Raw genomic sequence first — 19,810 nt, 5'->3', positions numbered from 1 at the left:
AACTCTAGACAAAACCCAGTTTGGTTTTGTTGAGGATAGAGCATGCTTATTAAACCTAGTAGACGTCTTTGAGAAAGTCACCAAAACCCTGGATGAAGGTAAAACAATGCATACTGCCTATCTTGACCTAGCCAAGGCTTTTGACATAATCCCCCACTCAGGTATAATTAATAAGCTCTCCCAACTGAGGATTAACCCTTACATCACTAGATGGTTAGCCATTTGGCTAACTGACAGAACACATACTGTCAAAGTTGGTGATTCCACCTCTACCACTATACCCGTCACCAGTGGCGAACCACCAAGATCTGTGCTAGTCCCTTTACTGTTTGGAATTTATTTCTCTGAAGTCCAGGCTAAAGTAGATAGTCTTTGGCTTACCAAGTTCACTGATGATTAAAATTGGATGCAGAAAAGTGCATTATTATCCCATTTGGCAAAGTGGAATTTCCTGCAAATTACAATATTGCCAGAAGCCTCCTAAGTTCAAACCTAGTGGTGCAAGATTTGGGAATACAGTTAGATGACAATTTGAACTTTGCCCACCAAGTTTCCACAGAGGTAAGGAAAGCCTTCTACGTTGCGCATCTCATAAGTAAGGGCACAACATCCATGTCTAAGGATGTTATAACTCCAGTGTACTCGACCCTCATCAGACCATTAATAGAGTACAATCCTCCCTTCTGCATGTACCTCACCAGACACCTGCAGCAGCTGAAGAGACCACAGAGGTTTCTCACCAAGAGAATACAGGGCATCCAAACCATGATTTAAGTAGATAGACTGAAAGCCCTGTTACTGTACTGCCCTGATGGATATGATGCACATCCACAAGTTAAACGGTACAAGAGTCACATGCTCTAGGGATCTTAACCTAGTCTGTGACATTAACAGAACATGCTGGAGAGACAGATATATTTCCTAGCGATTGCTGCTACTTTGGAATAAACTTTCAATTCACATGAAGCAGAACTACTCACTGACCCTATTCAAGAGCAACATACATAAATGGATGGGAGACCTCAAATTCACCCCAGGGCTGGCACCCATGTCCCTTATGGAGAGGGGTAGTCATTTTTTATCATAGATGTGCTCTGTGAATTATGTCCATCTCACCAAAGACAATTGAGGCAACCTGGGATTAACATGGCTAAGCTTGTAAGGGTTCTAGGGCCGCTAGCCTAGTAACCTGTTACTACCACTTGCACAGAGAAGGCTTTCTCAAAAACAGAAAGACAGGTTAATAGTTCATTTCTGATCACTGAAAAACTGCAAATGCTTTAAGATATTAAGATAGGAACATTACATTGTACTTAGTGGTACTTCTTGTATCAAGCTGCTGTCCGATTACCTCCGTTTGACCAGGTATTATGCCTTAATTCTTACCTGCTTGCATCAATACAAACTAAATACTCTTTCTTTTGTAAACAATAACAAAGCAAACCAACACCATGCAACTCAGGAAGCTGGAGTGTACCAAAACCATATTTACAATTTTTTGAAACTTTTACTGTTTTATTTTATTTATTAAAGTTTCTTCTAGTTGATTTTTTTTCTTTATGGGACTCTATTTGCGGTGTCCGCAGTGTTTTGGTAAACTCCAGCTTCCCAAGTCACATGGTATTGGTGTGGTTTGTTATTGCTCATGTGCAGATTTGCCCCTTGTTTGCAACACTTTATTATGCGACTTCATTCTTTGTACATTCATCATAATATACATTTTTGCATGTTTAAATAGACTTAGAAGTTCTCTCTGTCTCTTGTTTTAACCTACTGCCTAGATATTGTGTAGAACAAAGTTTATTATTATAAAGTTGTGCCTATTTCATTAGTACCTGTAAAGTCCTGCTTGTGCCTTTTAGCTAAAATATGTTATTGGCATGTCTAAGTTGGACTGTCCTGCAAACCTTGAACATTGTAATGTCATATGCTACCTATGTGTACTTTATCTTTGCTACATATTTCCTATACACAAACTTTGGCTCAGGTTGCAGCAGAAAAAAAGGGGTTTTGGTAAGTCCCCCTGCCAAATTAACAAATAAATAAATAAATTCCTAGGTAAAAGAATCCATCAGCATCCCATTTAGAACAATATTTTATGTAAAGTTATAACAAAGACTAAAACTAGTGCCTTGATGATTTATTTTACTTATATTCACTTTGAACTTTAGTAAAGTTCTAAAGGTAGATAACAGTAACCAGATTTTTTGAAGGGCAACAAGTTCAAGGAGTTTGATACATGACCACAGACAGTCGCTGCTCTCCTTTCAGTAGCATCAGAAAGTTAGTAATAACTTCTGTGGAGCAGAAACAATCCTTCTTCCTTTTCTTATTTTAGTTTTATTATTTTTTTTGCAGGATTCCGCGGATGCAGTGAAGGGATTGTGTTATGATGGTGTGGAAGGCCTCCTCTTCCTTCTTCCTTTTCTTATTTTAGTTTTATTATTTTTTTTGCAGGATTCCGCGGATGCAGTGAAGGGATTGTGCTATGATGGTGTGGAAGGCCTCCTCTTCCTTCTTCTTTTCTCTTTCCTCTCAGCCCTTTCCTTTACTGCCATGATCTGCACACTTCCACGAGCTTGGAAACAGTTCCAAAACAGGTAATGCGGGTTCTGCTATACTTTCAAAAGGCAGTCAATGCTTTCATGTACATGTTTTGTTTCTGTTTTATTATGATATGTATTATATATGCATTGTAAGTATTAACTGCTATATATATATATATATATATATATATATATATATATATATATATATATATATATATGGCTCTACTTTGTTTCGTTGAATCTCATTTCACTGAATTTCATTTCACCCTGACCACTTTGCTGAAAACTCAAATTACTGAAAACTCATTTCACTGAATCTCATTTCACTGAACTGCAGTTAATATATATGGCACTGTGTAGAGTACTGTAAGGCAAGAAAAAGGTATATGCCCTTTTCCACACTGTAGTGCAATCCTTTAGTTAGTATATATAGTTAGGCAAGACCTAACTCAGCTTGGCCAGCTAAGAACTTGGTTATATTCAACTGGACATATAAGAGAATTTAAGTACCTTTATCTGCACTTTTTTTTAATAAAAAAATACAGTATTTAATTTGATTTAAACTGTGTATGAAGGAGTGTTGAAGGAATATTTATCTGAAGTTATTCTGCTCTTCAGTAACTTGAACTGAAGCTAGTGTTGGCTGAATTCTGTTATTTGCTAGTAATTACAGGTGTGGGGGTAGCCACATTCTTTGATTTCCTGTCCTTGCATATTTAAACTGGTGCATGTGAAATAATTCCTGCTTTAAAACCTCAGCTTGGCCAGCTAAGAACTTGGTTATATTCAACTGGACGTATAAGAGAATTTAAGTACCTTTATCTGCACTTTTTAAAAAAAAAATACAGTATTTAATTTGATTTAAACTGTGTATGAAGGAGTGTTGAAGGAATATTTATCTGAAGTTATTCTGCTCTTCAGTAACTTGAACTGAAGCTAGTGTTGGCTGAATTTTGTTATTTGCTAGTAATTACAGGTGTGGGGGTAGCCACATTCTTTGATTTCCTGTCCTTGCATATTTAAACTGGTGCATGTGAAATAATTCCTGCTTTAAAACCTCAGCTTGGCCAGCTAAGAACTTGGTTATATTCAACTGGACGTATAAGAGAATTTAAGTACCTTTATCTGCACTTTTTAAAAAAAAATACAGTATTTAATTTGATTTAAACTGTGTATGAAGGAGTGTTGAAGGAATATTTAACTGAAGTTATTCTGCTCTTCAGTTATCTTAGTGGCATTGAAACTGCCCGCCCCTCAGCCTGCCTCTGGGCCCATCTCATTTGCTCACTCAACTGAGTGCAGTGAGATCATATTCTGATTTCAGGCACTCCTACTGTGTACAAAGAGAGCATCTGGGAAATAGAAAAAAAAAAAAATTAAGCTTATTTCCTGCCTTTCTTGTTAAGTGGTACAGACTATTTGTAGGCTTCTGAGCCCCCAAGCCCTTCTGTGTTTGAGGGAAGCCTTCTAGCTTGTTTTTTTTTATAACTAGCCAGTTTTCTAGTTTCAGCACTCAAATCTGTTTCTTTGATCTCAGCACTTGTTCAGAAAAAAAAAAAAAAAATGTATCTGCTTTTACTGTACTTGTGTTTCTACCTACATCTTTTTACTTTTGCATCATCTTAAAAATACTCAATTGTATTTATTACTGCTTGGTGTAACTCATTCTAAGCCTTTTGGTTTAAACACTTGGGCTTCGGACCAGTTAGTTGTTTTGCACTGAGAGGGTTTGTGGTCTGCACTGTTGTGGCAGAACAGGTAGCTTACATCCTTCTAGGTTGAGAACTGCTGATTGAGGGCTCAGTGTCTGTTATTCTAAAAGTGTATTAATTCTGGTTTAAGCACTTGGGCTTTCAAGCCAGTTATTTTACATTAAGAGGGTTCATAGTCTGCACTCTTGTGGGAGGAGAGGCTGGACTCTGCCTTCTGAGCTGGGAATTTCTGGTTAAAGGCTTATAGTGCATGCATATCTGAACTGTTTCTTACTGAAGTTGGTGCGCCTTGTTTGCTGTGGCATAGACTGGATTCGGGCCTGCTGGATCTAGCTTTGTTTGTGTAACTTGAGCACTAATCCAGACATTCTCTAAAGTATTCAATGGTATTTATTACTGCTTGGTTGTAACTTGATTAAAGTGTAGCTATCATTCAAGTCTTTTGGATTAAGCACTTGGGCTTCAGACCAGTTGTTTTACATTAGGAAGGTTTGTGGCAAGCACTGTGGTGGCAGGACAGGTAGCTTTCATCCTTCTAAGTTGGGAACTGCTGATTGAGAGCCCAGTGTCCAAGTGTATTAGCTCTGGTTTAGGCACTTGGGCTTCAGGCCAGTTATTTTACATTAAGAAGGTTCGTGGTCTGCACTCTTGTGGGAGAAGAGGCTGGACTCTGCCCTTCTGAGCTGGGAATTTCTGGTTGAAAGTTTATAGTGCCTGAATATTTGAACTGTATCTTACTGAAATTGGTACACCTTGTTTGCTCTAGCATAGACTAGATCCAGGCCTGCTGAATCTAGCTTTGTTTATATGCTTGTTGTTTGTTTGCTTGTTATTTCCCTGGAAGCTAATTCCACCTAATACGCAACTTCTCAGCACTTCTGTGGATCACTAGTGATATCTGCATTGCTTACTGTACTTATTTCCTTGTTTCACTTGAAAGAAAGTTACTGTTTGTCGTTTCTGCATTTAGTTACTTGTAACATATTGCACTCAAGTTACCTGGCACTTGCTCACTAAAGCAATTATATAAGTCAGCACTAAAAATTAAAAGCACTACACCCTCACTCCCCACTGGCCCTTGTTTTCAATTAAGGATTTCCCAATATTATTCTAGCATGTCCAAAGGTCAGTTGTCAATCTCCTCTCCGGTCCAGCTGGTGAATCTGGGAATCTTGAGGCAATGTTATAACTGCCTCATGTACACAGACAACCCTCTCCTCCTCCCACATAACACAAATACTTGCGAGAGATGCAGCTATTTAGCCAAACTGGAGGCTGAGCTCTCTCAACTCAGGACTGGCAAGACCAGACAGGAGGAGAAGGCAACTACACACACCACAAAACCAGCCTCACATAATGCTACCACTCCACTGAATCAAACACATAAACACACAAAGACATACTCGGAGGCTCTGAGTAAAATTTACCTAAACAGCAGAGGCCTCCAAAGCAGACACCCAAACAACTGCTACCTCAAGACACCCCACAAGCAACACATAAACCACAAAAGCAGTGTGCAAAGCAGTCACAGCCCTTAAGGCCAAATACAACACCAAACATACTTGTCATAGGTGACTCCATAGTCAGACACACTGACGTCCCACTCACCAGTCTGAACAAGGAGAGGGTCACAGTAAGCTGCCTATCGGGCGCTAGAATCTGCCACATAACACAAGCACTCGGGTCACTCCACAGCAAGAACAAATATGACACAGTCATTGTCCATGCTGGTGTGAACGACCTGAGACGTACCTCCCTGGACTACATGAAAAGAGACATAGAGGAGCTCTCTGATTATGTAGCCCAGGCAGGTATGACCCTAACCCTGAGCAGTATCCTTCCTTCACCAAGAATGATGCCACAATATAGAGACAAGATGATCAGCTTTAACAATTGGCTTAATGTCTGGTGTCATTCAAAGGGATCCAGTGTCTGTCTGCCTGGGATGACATGCTTGACAAGCCACGCTGCTTCGCAAGGGACGGCTTGCACCTGTCACCCCTGGGATTCCGGATATTGGCTAAGGCTCTTGCCACCCCATAGTGCCTTTCTTAGGCAAGGCTCAAATTCTAAACCTACCACCCTAGAAAACAAAAATGGGAAGAAACTGAGGGTAATGCTGCTCAGTGCCAGAAGTCTAAATCTCAAAATGCACGCACTCGAGGCCCTTCTCAGTATGGAGAACATCGATGTCTGTGCTGTAACTGAAACCTGGTTCAAGGCTCCTGAGAGCACCCGGCACTATTAGGTTTTACCTCATATCATGCGTTCCGCCCCAAAACCCGGACCACACCACAAAAGGAGGGGTGTATCCATATTCATAAAGGATACCCACACCTCCAGGTTGGTGGCAACGCATGAAGCTTCGAAACCATCCAGGTGCAACTAACCATAGGCAAAACTACTCTACAAATTGTAGCATGCTACAGGCCACCCTCTCAAACTCAGGAACCCCACACAGCCTTCCTGAAGACACTGGAGGGTATAAATGTATCTCCAAACACCATCATATTGGGTGACTTCAACTACCCGAATATAGACTGGGAACATTACTCAAGCCCTAACTTTCTAGCCCAACGGTTCCTGGAGTTCATAAATTCAAATGCCATGGAACAGCTAGTCACTGTTCCCACGAGAGGAGAAAATATACTAGATCTCATTGTCACAAACATGGGGACAAAATGCTCCACACCGGAAGTATATCCCTCATTGGTGAGATCTGATCATAAACTAATCTCACTGGAAATCCACATCCCGCCCCCACCCCAAACAAAAAAGACCATAGTGAAGAACTTCTCTAAAGCAAACTTCACACTACTCAAGACTGGTGTGGTATCCTTCAAGGCCCCTGAGCCAGTGGAAACCACAACCCAAGCTGCGGAAGCCCTTACAAATGCCTTATGAACACCTCCAGGACTGCATGGATCAGGCAATCCCAAAATAAACCAAGACTCTTTCCACAAAGGGCAAACGTCCAGTCTGGTGGACCCCAGCCATTAACAAACTTTACAATAAGACGAGAAAGCTATTACATGATAGAACAAAATCCATAAAAGGGAAGTCACCCCTGATCATTATTAGTAAAAAAATACGAGCACTCATAAAATCAACTAAGGCCAATTTTGAGAGAAAAATTGCCATGGATTCAAAGGACAATCATAAGGCCTTTTTCAGCTATGTTAGGAACCTGGGTGGAAACTCCCAGATATGCTCAGAATTAGTCCAAAATGATACAAAAATCACTGAACCCACAGACATTGCCAACATACTGGCAGACAGGTTCAGTGCAAACTTCACCCTCTCCCCTAAAGGAGAGATAACTATCCCAGCCGAGTGTAGCCTCCCGGACATCTCAAATGCGCAGGTGAAAGCTGCTCTCTAAAGTTAAAACACAGCATCAATGGGACTGGATGGTGTCCCCGGCTGTGTGCTACATGAGCTAAATGAGGAATTAAACCCGCACATAAGGCAGCTGTTTAATCTCAGCCTTACCACAGGATACGTGCCCAAGGAGTGGCATACGGCAACTGTGGTCCCACTCCACAAAGGCGGCGCCTCACGGACCCTGGTAATTACCGCCCATAAGCTTAACAAGTCTAGTCTGCAAAGCTATGGAGAGGATCATAATGGAGCTCATAAACAAAGATATAGGGACTTGCAGACATTGGACCCGACCCAGTTTGGCTTTGTCAAGGGAAGATCATGCCTTTTGAACTTGGTCGACTTCTTCAAACAGTCACCAAGGCCATTGATGAGGAAAGGCAGTCCATACAGCCTACCTTGACCTTGCAAAGGCTTTCGACACAATACCCCACTCGGGTATTGTAGAAAAACTTACCAGCTTAAATGTAAACCCATATGTCACAAGATGGGTTGCAAACTGGCTTAAGGACAGAACCCACAGGGTTAGAGTTGCTGTGTCAGACTCCAAGCCGGTCACAAGTGGTGTCCCACAGGGCTCGGTCCTTGGCCCCCTATTGTTTGGCATCTACTTCTCAGAAGTACAGGCCAACATGGGAGGACTTTGGCTGACAAAGTTTGCAGACGACTGCAAACTGGGCGCCATAGTGGAAAGTGCTTCGGACACGGATATCCTTCAGAAGGGACTCACGGAAACAGATAGCTGGTGCCAGAGCCATGGCCTGAAGTTAAACGCCAAAAAATGTATAGTCATACCCTTCGGGAAAAACAAGGTAACCCCAAGCTACCATATAGGTGGCAATCCACTAAGCACAGAAGAGGTTATCAGGGACCTGGGGACCCAGGTTGACAGTGGCCTTTCTTTTGACACTCACGTTGCTAAAGTGGTTAGAAAGACCTTCTACATTGCCCACCTGATCATGAAGGGATTCACATCCAGATCTAGTGAGGTCATTGTTCCCCTGTACTCTTCACTTATCAGACCAATGATCGAGTACAATGCCCCATTCGGGATGTATCTCACCCGACATCTGCAGCAATTGGAGAGACCCCAAAAGTTCCTCACCAAAAGGATAAAGGGACTCCAAAATCTGTCATATGCTGCCAGATTGAAGAAACTCCAGCTCTATTCAGTCGCATACCGTCTGCTCAGAGGTGACATGTGCCTGACATACAAGGCCATGTCCAACCCGGAATTAATGGACATGCTCCACCTCAAAAAATCCAAATCCACCAAAACCACTAGAGCAAGCGACTTAAACCTTAGCACGGATATAAATAGGACGTGCTGGAGGGATAGATTTATCACTCAGAGACTCCCTATGCTGTGGAATAAAATCCCGGTCCATGTGAGGCAGAGCACCTCCCTGACTCTGTTCAAGAGAAATCTAGACCTGTGGATGGGAGATCGTAGGTTTACCCCGGGAATCATCTCTGTGTCACTGCTGGACAGAGGCACAACAAACTAATGGGCACAGTATTTTTTCATATAAGGGGTGGCGTAAGCCACAAAAATTTGGGCTAGGCTTATAAATGCCTTAGGGCAGATAGCCTAGTATAAACCTATGAACCTATGAACCTATAAGAAAAAGGTATATGCCCTTTTCCACACTGTAGTGCAATCCTTTAGTTAGTATATATAGTTAGGGGGGCACAGCCCCCCACATTGGGGGTGCACTTAGTTTGAGTATATTGTCTTCTGGAGAAAGTTACTCATTGGTATTGCAACTATGCACCCCCTAACTATATATACTAACTCTAGGATCGCACTAAAGTGGGAAAAAGGGCATATACCTTTTCCTTGCCTTACAGCGCTCTACACAGTGCCATATATACTAACTGCAGTTTAGTGAAATAAGATTCAGTGAAATTAGTTTTCAGTAATTTGTGTTTTCTGCAATGTGGTTGGGGTGAAATGAAATTCAGTGAAATGAGATTCAATGAAACAAAGTAGACTCGTATACAGATAGATAGATAGATAGATAGATAGATAGATAGATAGACAGATAGATAGATATAGATATACCAGGAGAGAGAAATCATACTTTGCAATGGTTCTTTCCTGTTTATTAAGCCCTATATACTGTATTGATGATAATGTTTCTTCAAGGGAGGCTCTGAGGTTAGACAAGGATAGCATTAAGTAGATGTGTATGCCATGACTTCTGTACATTGAGCTTGTTTGGAACATGTGATTTATTACTTGAAGATATAAAAGTTTATTTTTATAAACTGAAAATGAGTTTTTAATAAAGTAATAAATTTCAGTGGAAGGTTTATATAAAGTTAGTTTTTTTTACAGATTTTAAGTGATGATGGATATCACATGACTACATTTGCATTAGTATTTAAAATGCAGTGAATGAAATGTTTGTATTATGAAGAAGTCTTGTGGACAAACGTACTTATTGCATATTCTTTTTATTTTTAAATGGAGTCTGTGTGTTATGATTTTGGTTGATTTATGTGTACTATCCATGTACCAGACAAACTTGATTCCATTTCTGTGTGCAGGAACTGCAACATCTGTCATTTTGTGGGGACACAGAGCACTGTAAGATTAAAGTCTGAACTAAAAAGCAAAATCACATCATTTAAATTAAGTCTTAGCAGGATTGTTTTAAAAAACAAATAATGAAGTAATAATAACAGTCACTTAAAGTGATTTAGGGGCTTCTACCATGAGTGGATAAATCTCAGCTTGCCAAGGAACAGAATCCCCAAACTGCATTCCCCCCCAAAAATGGCAAAAAAACACTTTTTAAGTGTTTTTGCAGGTGAGCAAGTCCCCTTTGCACCCCTGATGTGGGGACAAGCCCCCACACCCCCAAACACATATATATATATATATATATATATATATATATATATATATATATCTACCAACTCCATGGTTGCACCAACTTGAAAAAGGGAGAAATTATCCCTGAAAAGGACATTAATGGCAGCATAACTCACCAAGAGTGATATCCTATGGAAAAGCTCCTATTCACGGCAGGTTGACTTTCAGGCAAATGATACTCAAGAGTTAATTCTTCGTCATCTGTAGATTACAGGCATGACACCCTAATCCAGGGATATTAGCATTACAAAGAAGACCAAAATATGTTAAAAAGAATGTTTTTCAGTTTCTGATTATAGCAGTCCTTCAAGAAATATGTTGTTCCTCTTTATGTTCTGCCATTTTAGCAGTGGAGAAGATTATTGCCTTACTGACAGTAGGGTTATTTTTCTTCGTTTTTGCTCCACCCTCCTACTTGATGAATTTAGACTGTTCTTCTAGAACACAAGTTAGGTTCACTAAACTCTTCTGATCTACTTTTGGAAACTTTGTCTAATTGGCCATGTTTCTTATGAACTGCTTTATTTGTTAGTCACTTTTATGGATAGTAGTATACATCCAGTTCTGATCCTGTCATCATCCATAATTCAGAGTCATTCTACTTTCTCCAATGTAGTCTTCATCAGATGCTACCTATGAAGTGCTCCCAGTAGAGACGTAGGGGTGACCCTGCTCCTCGCTATTGCTTGAGGCTGCAGAATTCCACCTCCCATCATGTAGTGTATTACCAGACTCACTCAATAGTAATAGCTCCCATGTTCTTTTCTTTCTACAGATTCTATCGTTTTTCATCAATTTCTTCCCAAATAGAGCTCTCTTTACAACTTCTGGTTTGACTGCACTTGCTCTTGCCTACATAATCATCCCCTGTGCATACTTACATCACTTTTTAATCATACATACTTACTTCACTTTTTATCCCATTTTCAACTTTTATTGTTTGTTTTATCATTGATAATCTTGTGATACTGGCTGACTTTATCTTTTGGTTGTGTGAGGTAAGCCAGTCACTGCAATTCTCAACCCACATACCTTCATTATGGTTGGTGTAGTAGGAATGCTCCACAGTGGATTCTTATTTTGAGTGTTGGTTAAAAAAAAAATCCAGGAGCTGTCTGTAGACAAAGGATTCAAAGAGGTAGGTGTGCATTTTTTGGCTATGCTGTTTGTTAACTCCTTGTCTTACCTTTTGACATTTTTCACTGATATCAGGCACAATAACTATGAGCTTCTGTCACTGAACTATCTGCACTGAACTGTTCACACCCCACATCCATCCTGGGTTGATGGCACCACTCAGTGTATATTCCTTACTCTTTAACACCTCTTAAGTGTGGAATGTCACACCTGTTGCAATCTACACATATCTACATTCCAGACCATTTTCTTTAAAATCAAGTTAAAAAGCACATGATAAACAAAAGTAAATATCTTGTGAACTGAAAATGATATAATGATACAAAAAACAATGGTAGCAGTAAGATGTTTTCTTTTTCAGTGATCATAGTCAATGCACCCATGCTATTTATAGTGATACTACAATATATTATAATCCCCACAAACTCAGCTAAAATTTTCTGTTGTTTTCTGTAAAGTTTCATAAAACGTTTCATATCTTGGAAACTGTACAGTCGAGATGCAGAGTTTCAAAAGGTTTTTGATCAGCCATACTAGAGCTTTAACATGACAGCAAGACTTTCTTTTGAGAACTTGCTTATTGAGATATTTACATGTATATAAATATCATGTTGATTAGTATAATTAACAATATAAATGAAATTGAAAATCTCTCAAGATGTTGGACTAGCAGTCCAAGTATCAGTTCTTCAGCATCATCAAAACTTTCAAATGATGCCACACAATAGCTTGCAAGTTACTCACTTTTGGAAATGTTAATGTTCATATGAAAATATTGCATATCTTCAAAATCACATCCAAATAACTAGCAATATGTGTGGTATAGTCTACTACACCTAGGCAGCGGCTACCACGATGGTAGGTCACACCATACTCAGCACTAACATATAGCTCTCTCCTTTACAAAAATACAGAGGTTCTTCATTTCCTTTCAACTTTTTCTGTTAACAGTCACTTCAGCAGAGCAATGGTCTGCAGAATGATTGGCAGTGTAGTTTTACGGTGTCAAGTTGCCAGGCTGGCACACAACCTTCCACAGTAGGCACACACACCTAGGGCCAATTTAGAGTGTCCAATCCACCTTCGACATGTCTTTGGTATGTGGGAGGAAACCAGAATACCCAGAGGAAACCCACATGACTGCAGGGAGGACATGCACACTCTGCACAGAAGGCATCCTAGCCGAAAACCAAACCAGAGAACCTCTTACTGTGAGGCAGCAATGCTAACCACTGCACCACCACAGCCACCCTACAAAACGTACACAGGTAAATGTGAAAATATGAATAAGAAGTGACAGAATTATTAACAGCACTACTGAAGGTCATCTTAGACTAATAATCCTAGTGTCATTTTGTTACTTTCACACAACCATTTTTTATGCTACCTATTATTAACCGATAAGTCACTTAGATAAGTAAACTGGACCTCATAAATGTCATGATGCCATAAGGAATTATGGGTGTTAAATGTGAGTATACAAAAAAGGTGCTATAGGCAGAAATGGATTAAAGCAATCACTTTGTTCTAGACTGCAGTACAGGGGAAAAAGCCAGCTGTCGCATCATTCTGCCTACTTTGTTTCATTGGTTTGATTCCTTCCTTCAGCTGAAGGAACTACTCCAGCTATTCCCTATATTACTCTTGCAGATTATAAACATTGTTATGCTTTCATACCAGCAGAAGTCCACTTTGTACCAAACCTCTAGATGCCTTCCTGTCCTAACATCCTCATATTACTGACTCGCTACACCAAAAGCCTTACCAGCACTCTCACTTTTACATGACACCTTCCGTTTTTGGTTCCATTACCATCTTTAACCTTTTGACTATAATTACTGCATTTTATGACTTGTTGGTATACCTCTACATTGATCATTACTTACTTTTCTACCATCATATTTTGCTTGCTTACTGATCTGTCTTACATGTAGAATTTCTCAGCTCATGCTCTTCACAGTAATATGTCCAAACATACTACCCTGAATTGTGGTTCATTTCAGTGTTGTCTTAAGCATCATGGTAGTTTTCTGGTTAAGGATTCCCTTTTACAGCTACAGGGTCTAGGATTCAGTCCTAACCTCTGGTTTTGAATGTGTAGAGAGTGTATATGCTCAAATGTCTGTGACAGTTTTATCTAAGGACGTTTTATAAATAAAATGATGCTTGTATACAAGAAATACCAGTACCCTTACCTAGTTAACAGATGACTAAGAATTTCATAAACTGATATATCGGTAAGAAAGCCATTTATGATCTCTACACCAGTTTCTCGGTAGTTATTTTACTATGAATCCACTTCTACTTCAAACGTACAAACTACAAGTTTAATTTCTATAAGCCTGAGGGCAAAAGGCTGACAATGTTGAAAACAATGGCATATCACATACCAAACACAACATGTAATTCTAAGGCTAAAATCTGATGTTTTTTGCACGAAGACAAGCTGTTCTGTACCTCCCAGGTGGAAAATGTACCCTTAATGCATTATTTTTTTTTATTTTTTTTCAGTCCATTATTATTTTATATATTCTAATTCTGAGTTTGCACAGCTTGTGGAAGGACAATGAGGCTATACAAGCAAGGTCATTGAAGGGTACAACCTTCCACATAGTTTGCCTCCTGCAGAAGAAAACCTTGATATTACATGTCCCTTTCTATTTAAATTCATGCCTTGGTATTAGACATTCTTTCACTTTTGCACTGCGGTTTCTCTTAATAGCTCATTAGCAGCACTAGGTTTATTACATGTTATATAATGGCCTGTGTAAATCCTATGCTAATCACATGAACAACAAAATGTCATTGGCTCTGTGAATATTCCCACAGAGTACATTCACTATACAATATACCAGAAAACATTTCAATAAATAACTGCCAGCAAAAAGACAGAAAGTGTCCATCTAGAAAAGGATGTAACCTTGTAACAGTGCAGTACAATCCATCTTCAGCCAAAAGTCACTTGATGTTCAACCCAGGAAGCGTTCTGTCTTTCCTCACTAGCTACACCCAGTCATGTAAACCTCTGCATGGCTTCTTCCTTCCTTCCTGCTGTCCTTCCTTCCTTTCTGCCTTCCTTCCTTCCTTCCTTCCTTCATTCCTTCCTTTCTTTCTTCATTCATTCCTGCCTTCCTTCCTTCCTTCCTTCCTTCCTTCCTTCCTTCCTTCCTTCCTTCCTTTCTTTCTTCATTCATTCCTTCCTTCCTTCCTTCATTCCTTCCTTCCTTCCTTTCTTTCTTCATTCCTTCCTTCCTTCATTCCTTCCTTTCTTTCTTCATTCCTTCCTGCCTTCCTTCCTTCCTTCCTTCCTTCCTTCCTTCCTTCCTTTCTTTCTTCATTCCTTCCTGCCTTCCTTCCTTCCTTCATCCCTTCCTTCCTTCCTGCCTTCCTTCATTCTCCACACATCAGAATACCAATATAAATGGATATTTCAGCCCTCATTCATTGTCATGTTTTCCACCTTTGCATCTACTACACCTTTAAAAAAATAATCATCTTCCTGTAAGGTACTCTCCATGCTCTTGTTTAGTGCCATATCAGAGTTTCACCAAACTGAGTCTGACATCTTAACCATCTTCCTGTCCAAATCGGAAGACACATACCTACCAAATATCTTATTGGAGTACATTATTAGCATTTCCATCACATTGCCATAACTTCAGGACCATGCATCAATCAAGCAAACTACTGTACAATATTCATAACAAAAAAAAATACTAACACTATAAGCCCCACTTAAAGGAATGTAAGCCTTCTCTCCCATATTAGATGTAGCAGACTATACTCTTAGGTACATAATTGCCATCTCTCACTGTCTAATCCTCATGTCATATACATGTAGATTATCAATTCATTAGCCTTTCCATGACAAAAAATAAAAAATAAGCACACTGTAAAGGTAAGAGAGATAAAAGTTAAGCCATGAAAATCAAAACAAATTTAGAAATAAAGAATAGTCAACTCTGTCAACTCAGATCACACCAAACGAGTGCGTAACCACATTAACATATTTCATACATTCATATCTTGACCTTACAATGCCATATCCCTAGTTTTAACATCAATTAAAACCTATTTCAATGTTATTCAAAATTTAAGAGTGTTTTCAGGTGCATGATGCAGATAGAACTTGCATCAATTAATCAATAGTGTTTATTTTGCTACAAAAACCACAATAGTCAACATTCTTCAGGATTGTTGTACTCCTGACCCCTAAACAATGCGTTCATACACCACTCCCCACACTTACAATACTGGATACTCTGCCTAAAAATTAAATTGAATGTCAGGAGCTTTCTCACAAACGTATTTATTATTTATTTATTGACATTTGTTTACCTGGAAAGTCTGAAAGGATAATAAATAGCCATTTTCAGCTGAGGCCCAGTGAGAAAAGCTCCAGAGAATTAAATAACATCAAATAAAACAGTAGTGTAAAAACAGTAGTGCAAATGTCATTAAAAAAAAAAAAAAAAAATATATATATATATATATATATATATATATATATATATATATATATATATGTATAGATATAGTTACAGATATATACATTCAGTTTGGTAATGGAATACATAAGATACAATAAAGCATGAGTAGATACCTGTGATGTAAAATAAAAATAAATAAAAAAATTATGATTAAATATGACAATCGGTATATACAAAAGTATTAGAAGTATAGTCTACTACTCTAGGAATAAAAATAAAAAGATACAAGTCAACCCTAAGAGTGGGGGGAGGGCAGGTGTTGAAAGTTATAGATAGATAGTATGGGTCTATATCACATCGCTGAAAACACTAATTGTTGAATTACTATTTAGTGAACACACTTTGTCGAAATCTCACTTTATCGAACAGCCATTTAATCAAAGTTTTTCATAGGGAAAAACAATGGTTGGCCATCATCGGGAATTTGCTCTTTTCTCCACTGTAGTGTGATCTGGGAGTTGGTATATTTAGTTAGGGGGATGTGGGGGCACAGCTTGGATGGGTTTTAAATTTTTTAAATTTTGTGATGGGCTTTGGTTACACAGCCATTGTTTTTCCCTGTGAAAAACTTCAATTAAACGGCTGTTCGATAAAGTGAGATTTGGGGTCGCTGAATAGTGATTCAATAATTAATGTTTTTGACGATGTCATATAGACCTGATAGTATGATGAGCGGTTAGGTTAGTAAGAAAACAGTTGTATTCAAAGAGAATAGAAAGATAACAAAACAATTCTATTCAAACTGGTCTCTCATAAGTGTCTTTTTACATTGACTTAAGTAAGTGGTTAAAATGTTCAATTAAAATCCCAAGAGTGCACCTGGTTGTTGATGTCGTAGCTGAAAAGAGTTTTGTAACCAGCTTACCTATCTAGTTAAGAAATGGAAAATAAAGAAATGAAGAAATCACCAAGCAACAAAATAAATATCATTCTCACTTAACATCCAGAATGTGGTATGAACAGACTCCCCCTGGCTTCCAGGATAGGGTACTGCAACATATATGTGGCCACATAAAGTAGCCTGTTTCATGCAGTTATTTCTGGAGCACGTTGTCGCCTCACAGTTAGACGTTGCCCGTTCGATTCTCAGTTAGAGCGTCTACTGTGTGACGACATGCGTGAATGTGCGTTCCTTCGTTGAAGGTTGTGTGTTAGGCCCAGCAAGCCAGCACGTAAAACTCTACTGCCAATCATTAGCGGACCAGAGTTCCACTGTGGCGACCCCTAACCGGGAAAAGCCGAAAGACACACACACACACATCCAATGCAGTTTTGTATTTCAAGTAATTTATTTGCCCCCCCCCCCATACACCTGGGGGTAGATGTTCAACTACCAGTAAATTGCATAACCTAATCATCCCAAAGTGGTCACATAATATTACCCCATGCTTAGACTCAGTCTCACTTACCCAAGCCAAATGTATGACTAAGGAAATTACATGCCTGTTCAGCCCTCTTTGATGCTTAGGCAGCTGGGTAACTCTGTCTTACACTGTTAAGACAACTCCCCACAATACTCTAAAGAAAATGCTGAATATACTTATCTTTAAGGAAGATGAATGATAAAAGCATCATAAATGATAAAATTAATGATAAAATCCCTCATCAGACCCATTATTGAGTACAATGCACCAATTGGAATGTACCTGGCTAGACATCTCCAGCAGCTGGAGAGACCACAGAGGTACCTAACCAAGAGGATTACTGGCCTCAAACAGTTGCCCTATGCAGCACGATTGAAAAAGCTAAGACTGTTCTCTGTTGCATACCGCTTTCTCAGAGGCGATCTCTGTCTAACGTACAGAGCCATGTCCAACCCAGAATTGTTGAACATGCTCCATCTTAGCAAAACCAAATCTACTCGAGCTACACACTCTAGGGATATAAACCTCAACACAACAATGAATAGAACATGCTGGAGGGATAGATTCCCTTCGCAGAGACTTCCCTTACTATGGAACAGGGTTCCAATCTACATAAGACAGAGCCTCTCACTATCACTCTTCAAGAGGAACCTTGATGAGTGGATGGGTAACAGAAAGTTCACACCGGGGATCACACCAACAGCACTACTAGATAGAGGCCAAGGGTACTAGCTGCTAGTACAAGGGTCTAGGGAACTACTAAAGGGGCGGTGAATACCGCACAATGTGGCTGGGCTAATATATGCCTTTGGGCAGATAGCCCAGTATCAACCTATGAACCTATAATAAGAACCTTTTCACACTGGCCATCCTCTTCCACATGGGATAGGTACTGTGTGATTATGGCTGCGTTTCCATTTCTCTCTAGCTCCTTCCAGTTCTCCCAGCTCTATATAGCCTGGTTCTTGACACTGTTACAGTACCTCATTGGATATATGCCCTTTTCTGGATTATTTGCCTATCACCTCTAATTCAGCCTTCTGCAACTTCTTATTTTTTTTTTTGTCAGATATTTATTACTTTATTAGTTAGCTAGCTAAATGAATAAGTAAACTGATCATTCTCAAACTCTTATCAGCCACATAATAGGTTACAAAAGCTAGAATAAACACAATGCATTTACTACAAATATAATACATACAGTTTAGATATTTACTATGCAGTTTAGTGCTGTCAAATTTCTGGAAGGTGGATGAAAGTTTGAGTACCTACAAAAAAAGCACAGTAACATAGGGAGAATACTCAAGCTCCACAATGACAGTGACCAGATGTCAAGAGTGAACCACAGACCACAGCATAATGAGACAGAGATCTAACCATTAAGTCATTGTGGAATGAAGCAAAGACCACGGCAGAATGAGGCAGACATCTAACCATTAAGCCATTGTGTTCTACTTAAATAAATAACCCTCTTTTCACTAGTTTATCTGCAAAACAAATAGCACCAGATTTGCCTGTTATAAAGACTTAAACCTTGCCTGTGATGTAAATAGGACCTGCTGGACAGACAGGTGTTTATCCCAGAGACTACCCCTTCTCTGAAACAGGTTCCCCTTCCATGTGAAGGAGAGTACCTCCCTAACCCAATTCAGATGTAACTTGGACAATCATATGGAGAACATGCAATTCATTCCTGGTCTGGCACCTATGTCTCTAATGGACACAGACATCATGTAAATTGTTCAACTCCCTGGCCCCTGCTTGTAAATGTTTCACCTCTAAGCCCCTGCTTACACTTATCAAGGGTACCAGAACTTGTCAGGGATTTTGGATGCATGGCTAAGCTTAAAAAGGCCCTTGTGGTCTTTAGTCTAGTAAATACCTATGAACCTATGAACATATGTACTACACAACTGATTGGAAATCATCAATACTGCCTTCCATTATGAAAAATCATCCATGTAGCTAGCCACTATAAATAAGATCAGCGGTGTGTCTTACCTCATTAATACTGACTCATTATCTGTCCTTATTACAAGTCCTACAGGTTCAGCAAAAAGTCCTGAAATGACTTGAACCATGTTTCATCTGACACCCACCTGTTCAATAAGGGGCTTATATCTAAATGCAACAATTCTCTTACAAAATGCACAAGTCTTGCGCATTTCTATCTCTTATAACCAGAGTAACGTTCCTAAGAAGTAGCTTTTGGTATATGTCCTTTGCCACATTCTAGAAGATTGTGTTCTACATATTGTGATCTGGATTTTCCAGTGATATCAGTCTCTGGTAACCC

General features: G+C 39.4%; 1 protein-coding gene across 2 annotated transcripts in view; it reads left to right on the top strand.

Annotated features, from left to right (window-relative positions):
- TTYH1 (tweety family member 1) overlaps nucleotides 1–19,810 on the top strand; it is a 1,335,534-nt gene that overhangs the window by 1,240,336 nt on the left and 75,388 nt on the right. For both annotated transcript variants that reach the window (XM_044081666.1, XM_044081659.1), the window contains exon 11: nucleotides 2,458–2,600. In XM_044081666.1, the coding sequence (XP_043937601.1) occupies nucleotides 2,458–2,600 (143 nt within the window). The remainder of the gene's footprint in view (nucleotides 1–2,457; nucleotides 2,601–19,810) is intronic.

The sequence above is a fragment of the Protopterus annectens genome, chromosome 1.part1, assembly GCF_019279795.1.
Source record: "Protopterus annectens isolate FY-2018-M chromosome 1.part1, PAN1.0, whole genome shotgun sequence".
NCBI lineage: Eukaryota > Metazoa > Chordata > Ceratodontiformes > Protopteridae > Protopterus > Protopterus annectens.
Note: the sequence above shows the minus strand (reverse complement) of the source record. Positions and strands in the feature narration are given on the sequence as shown.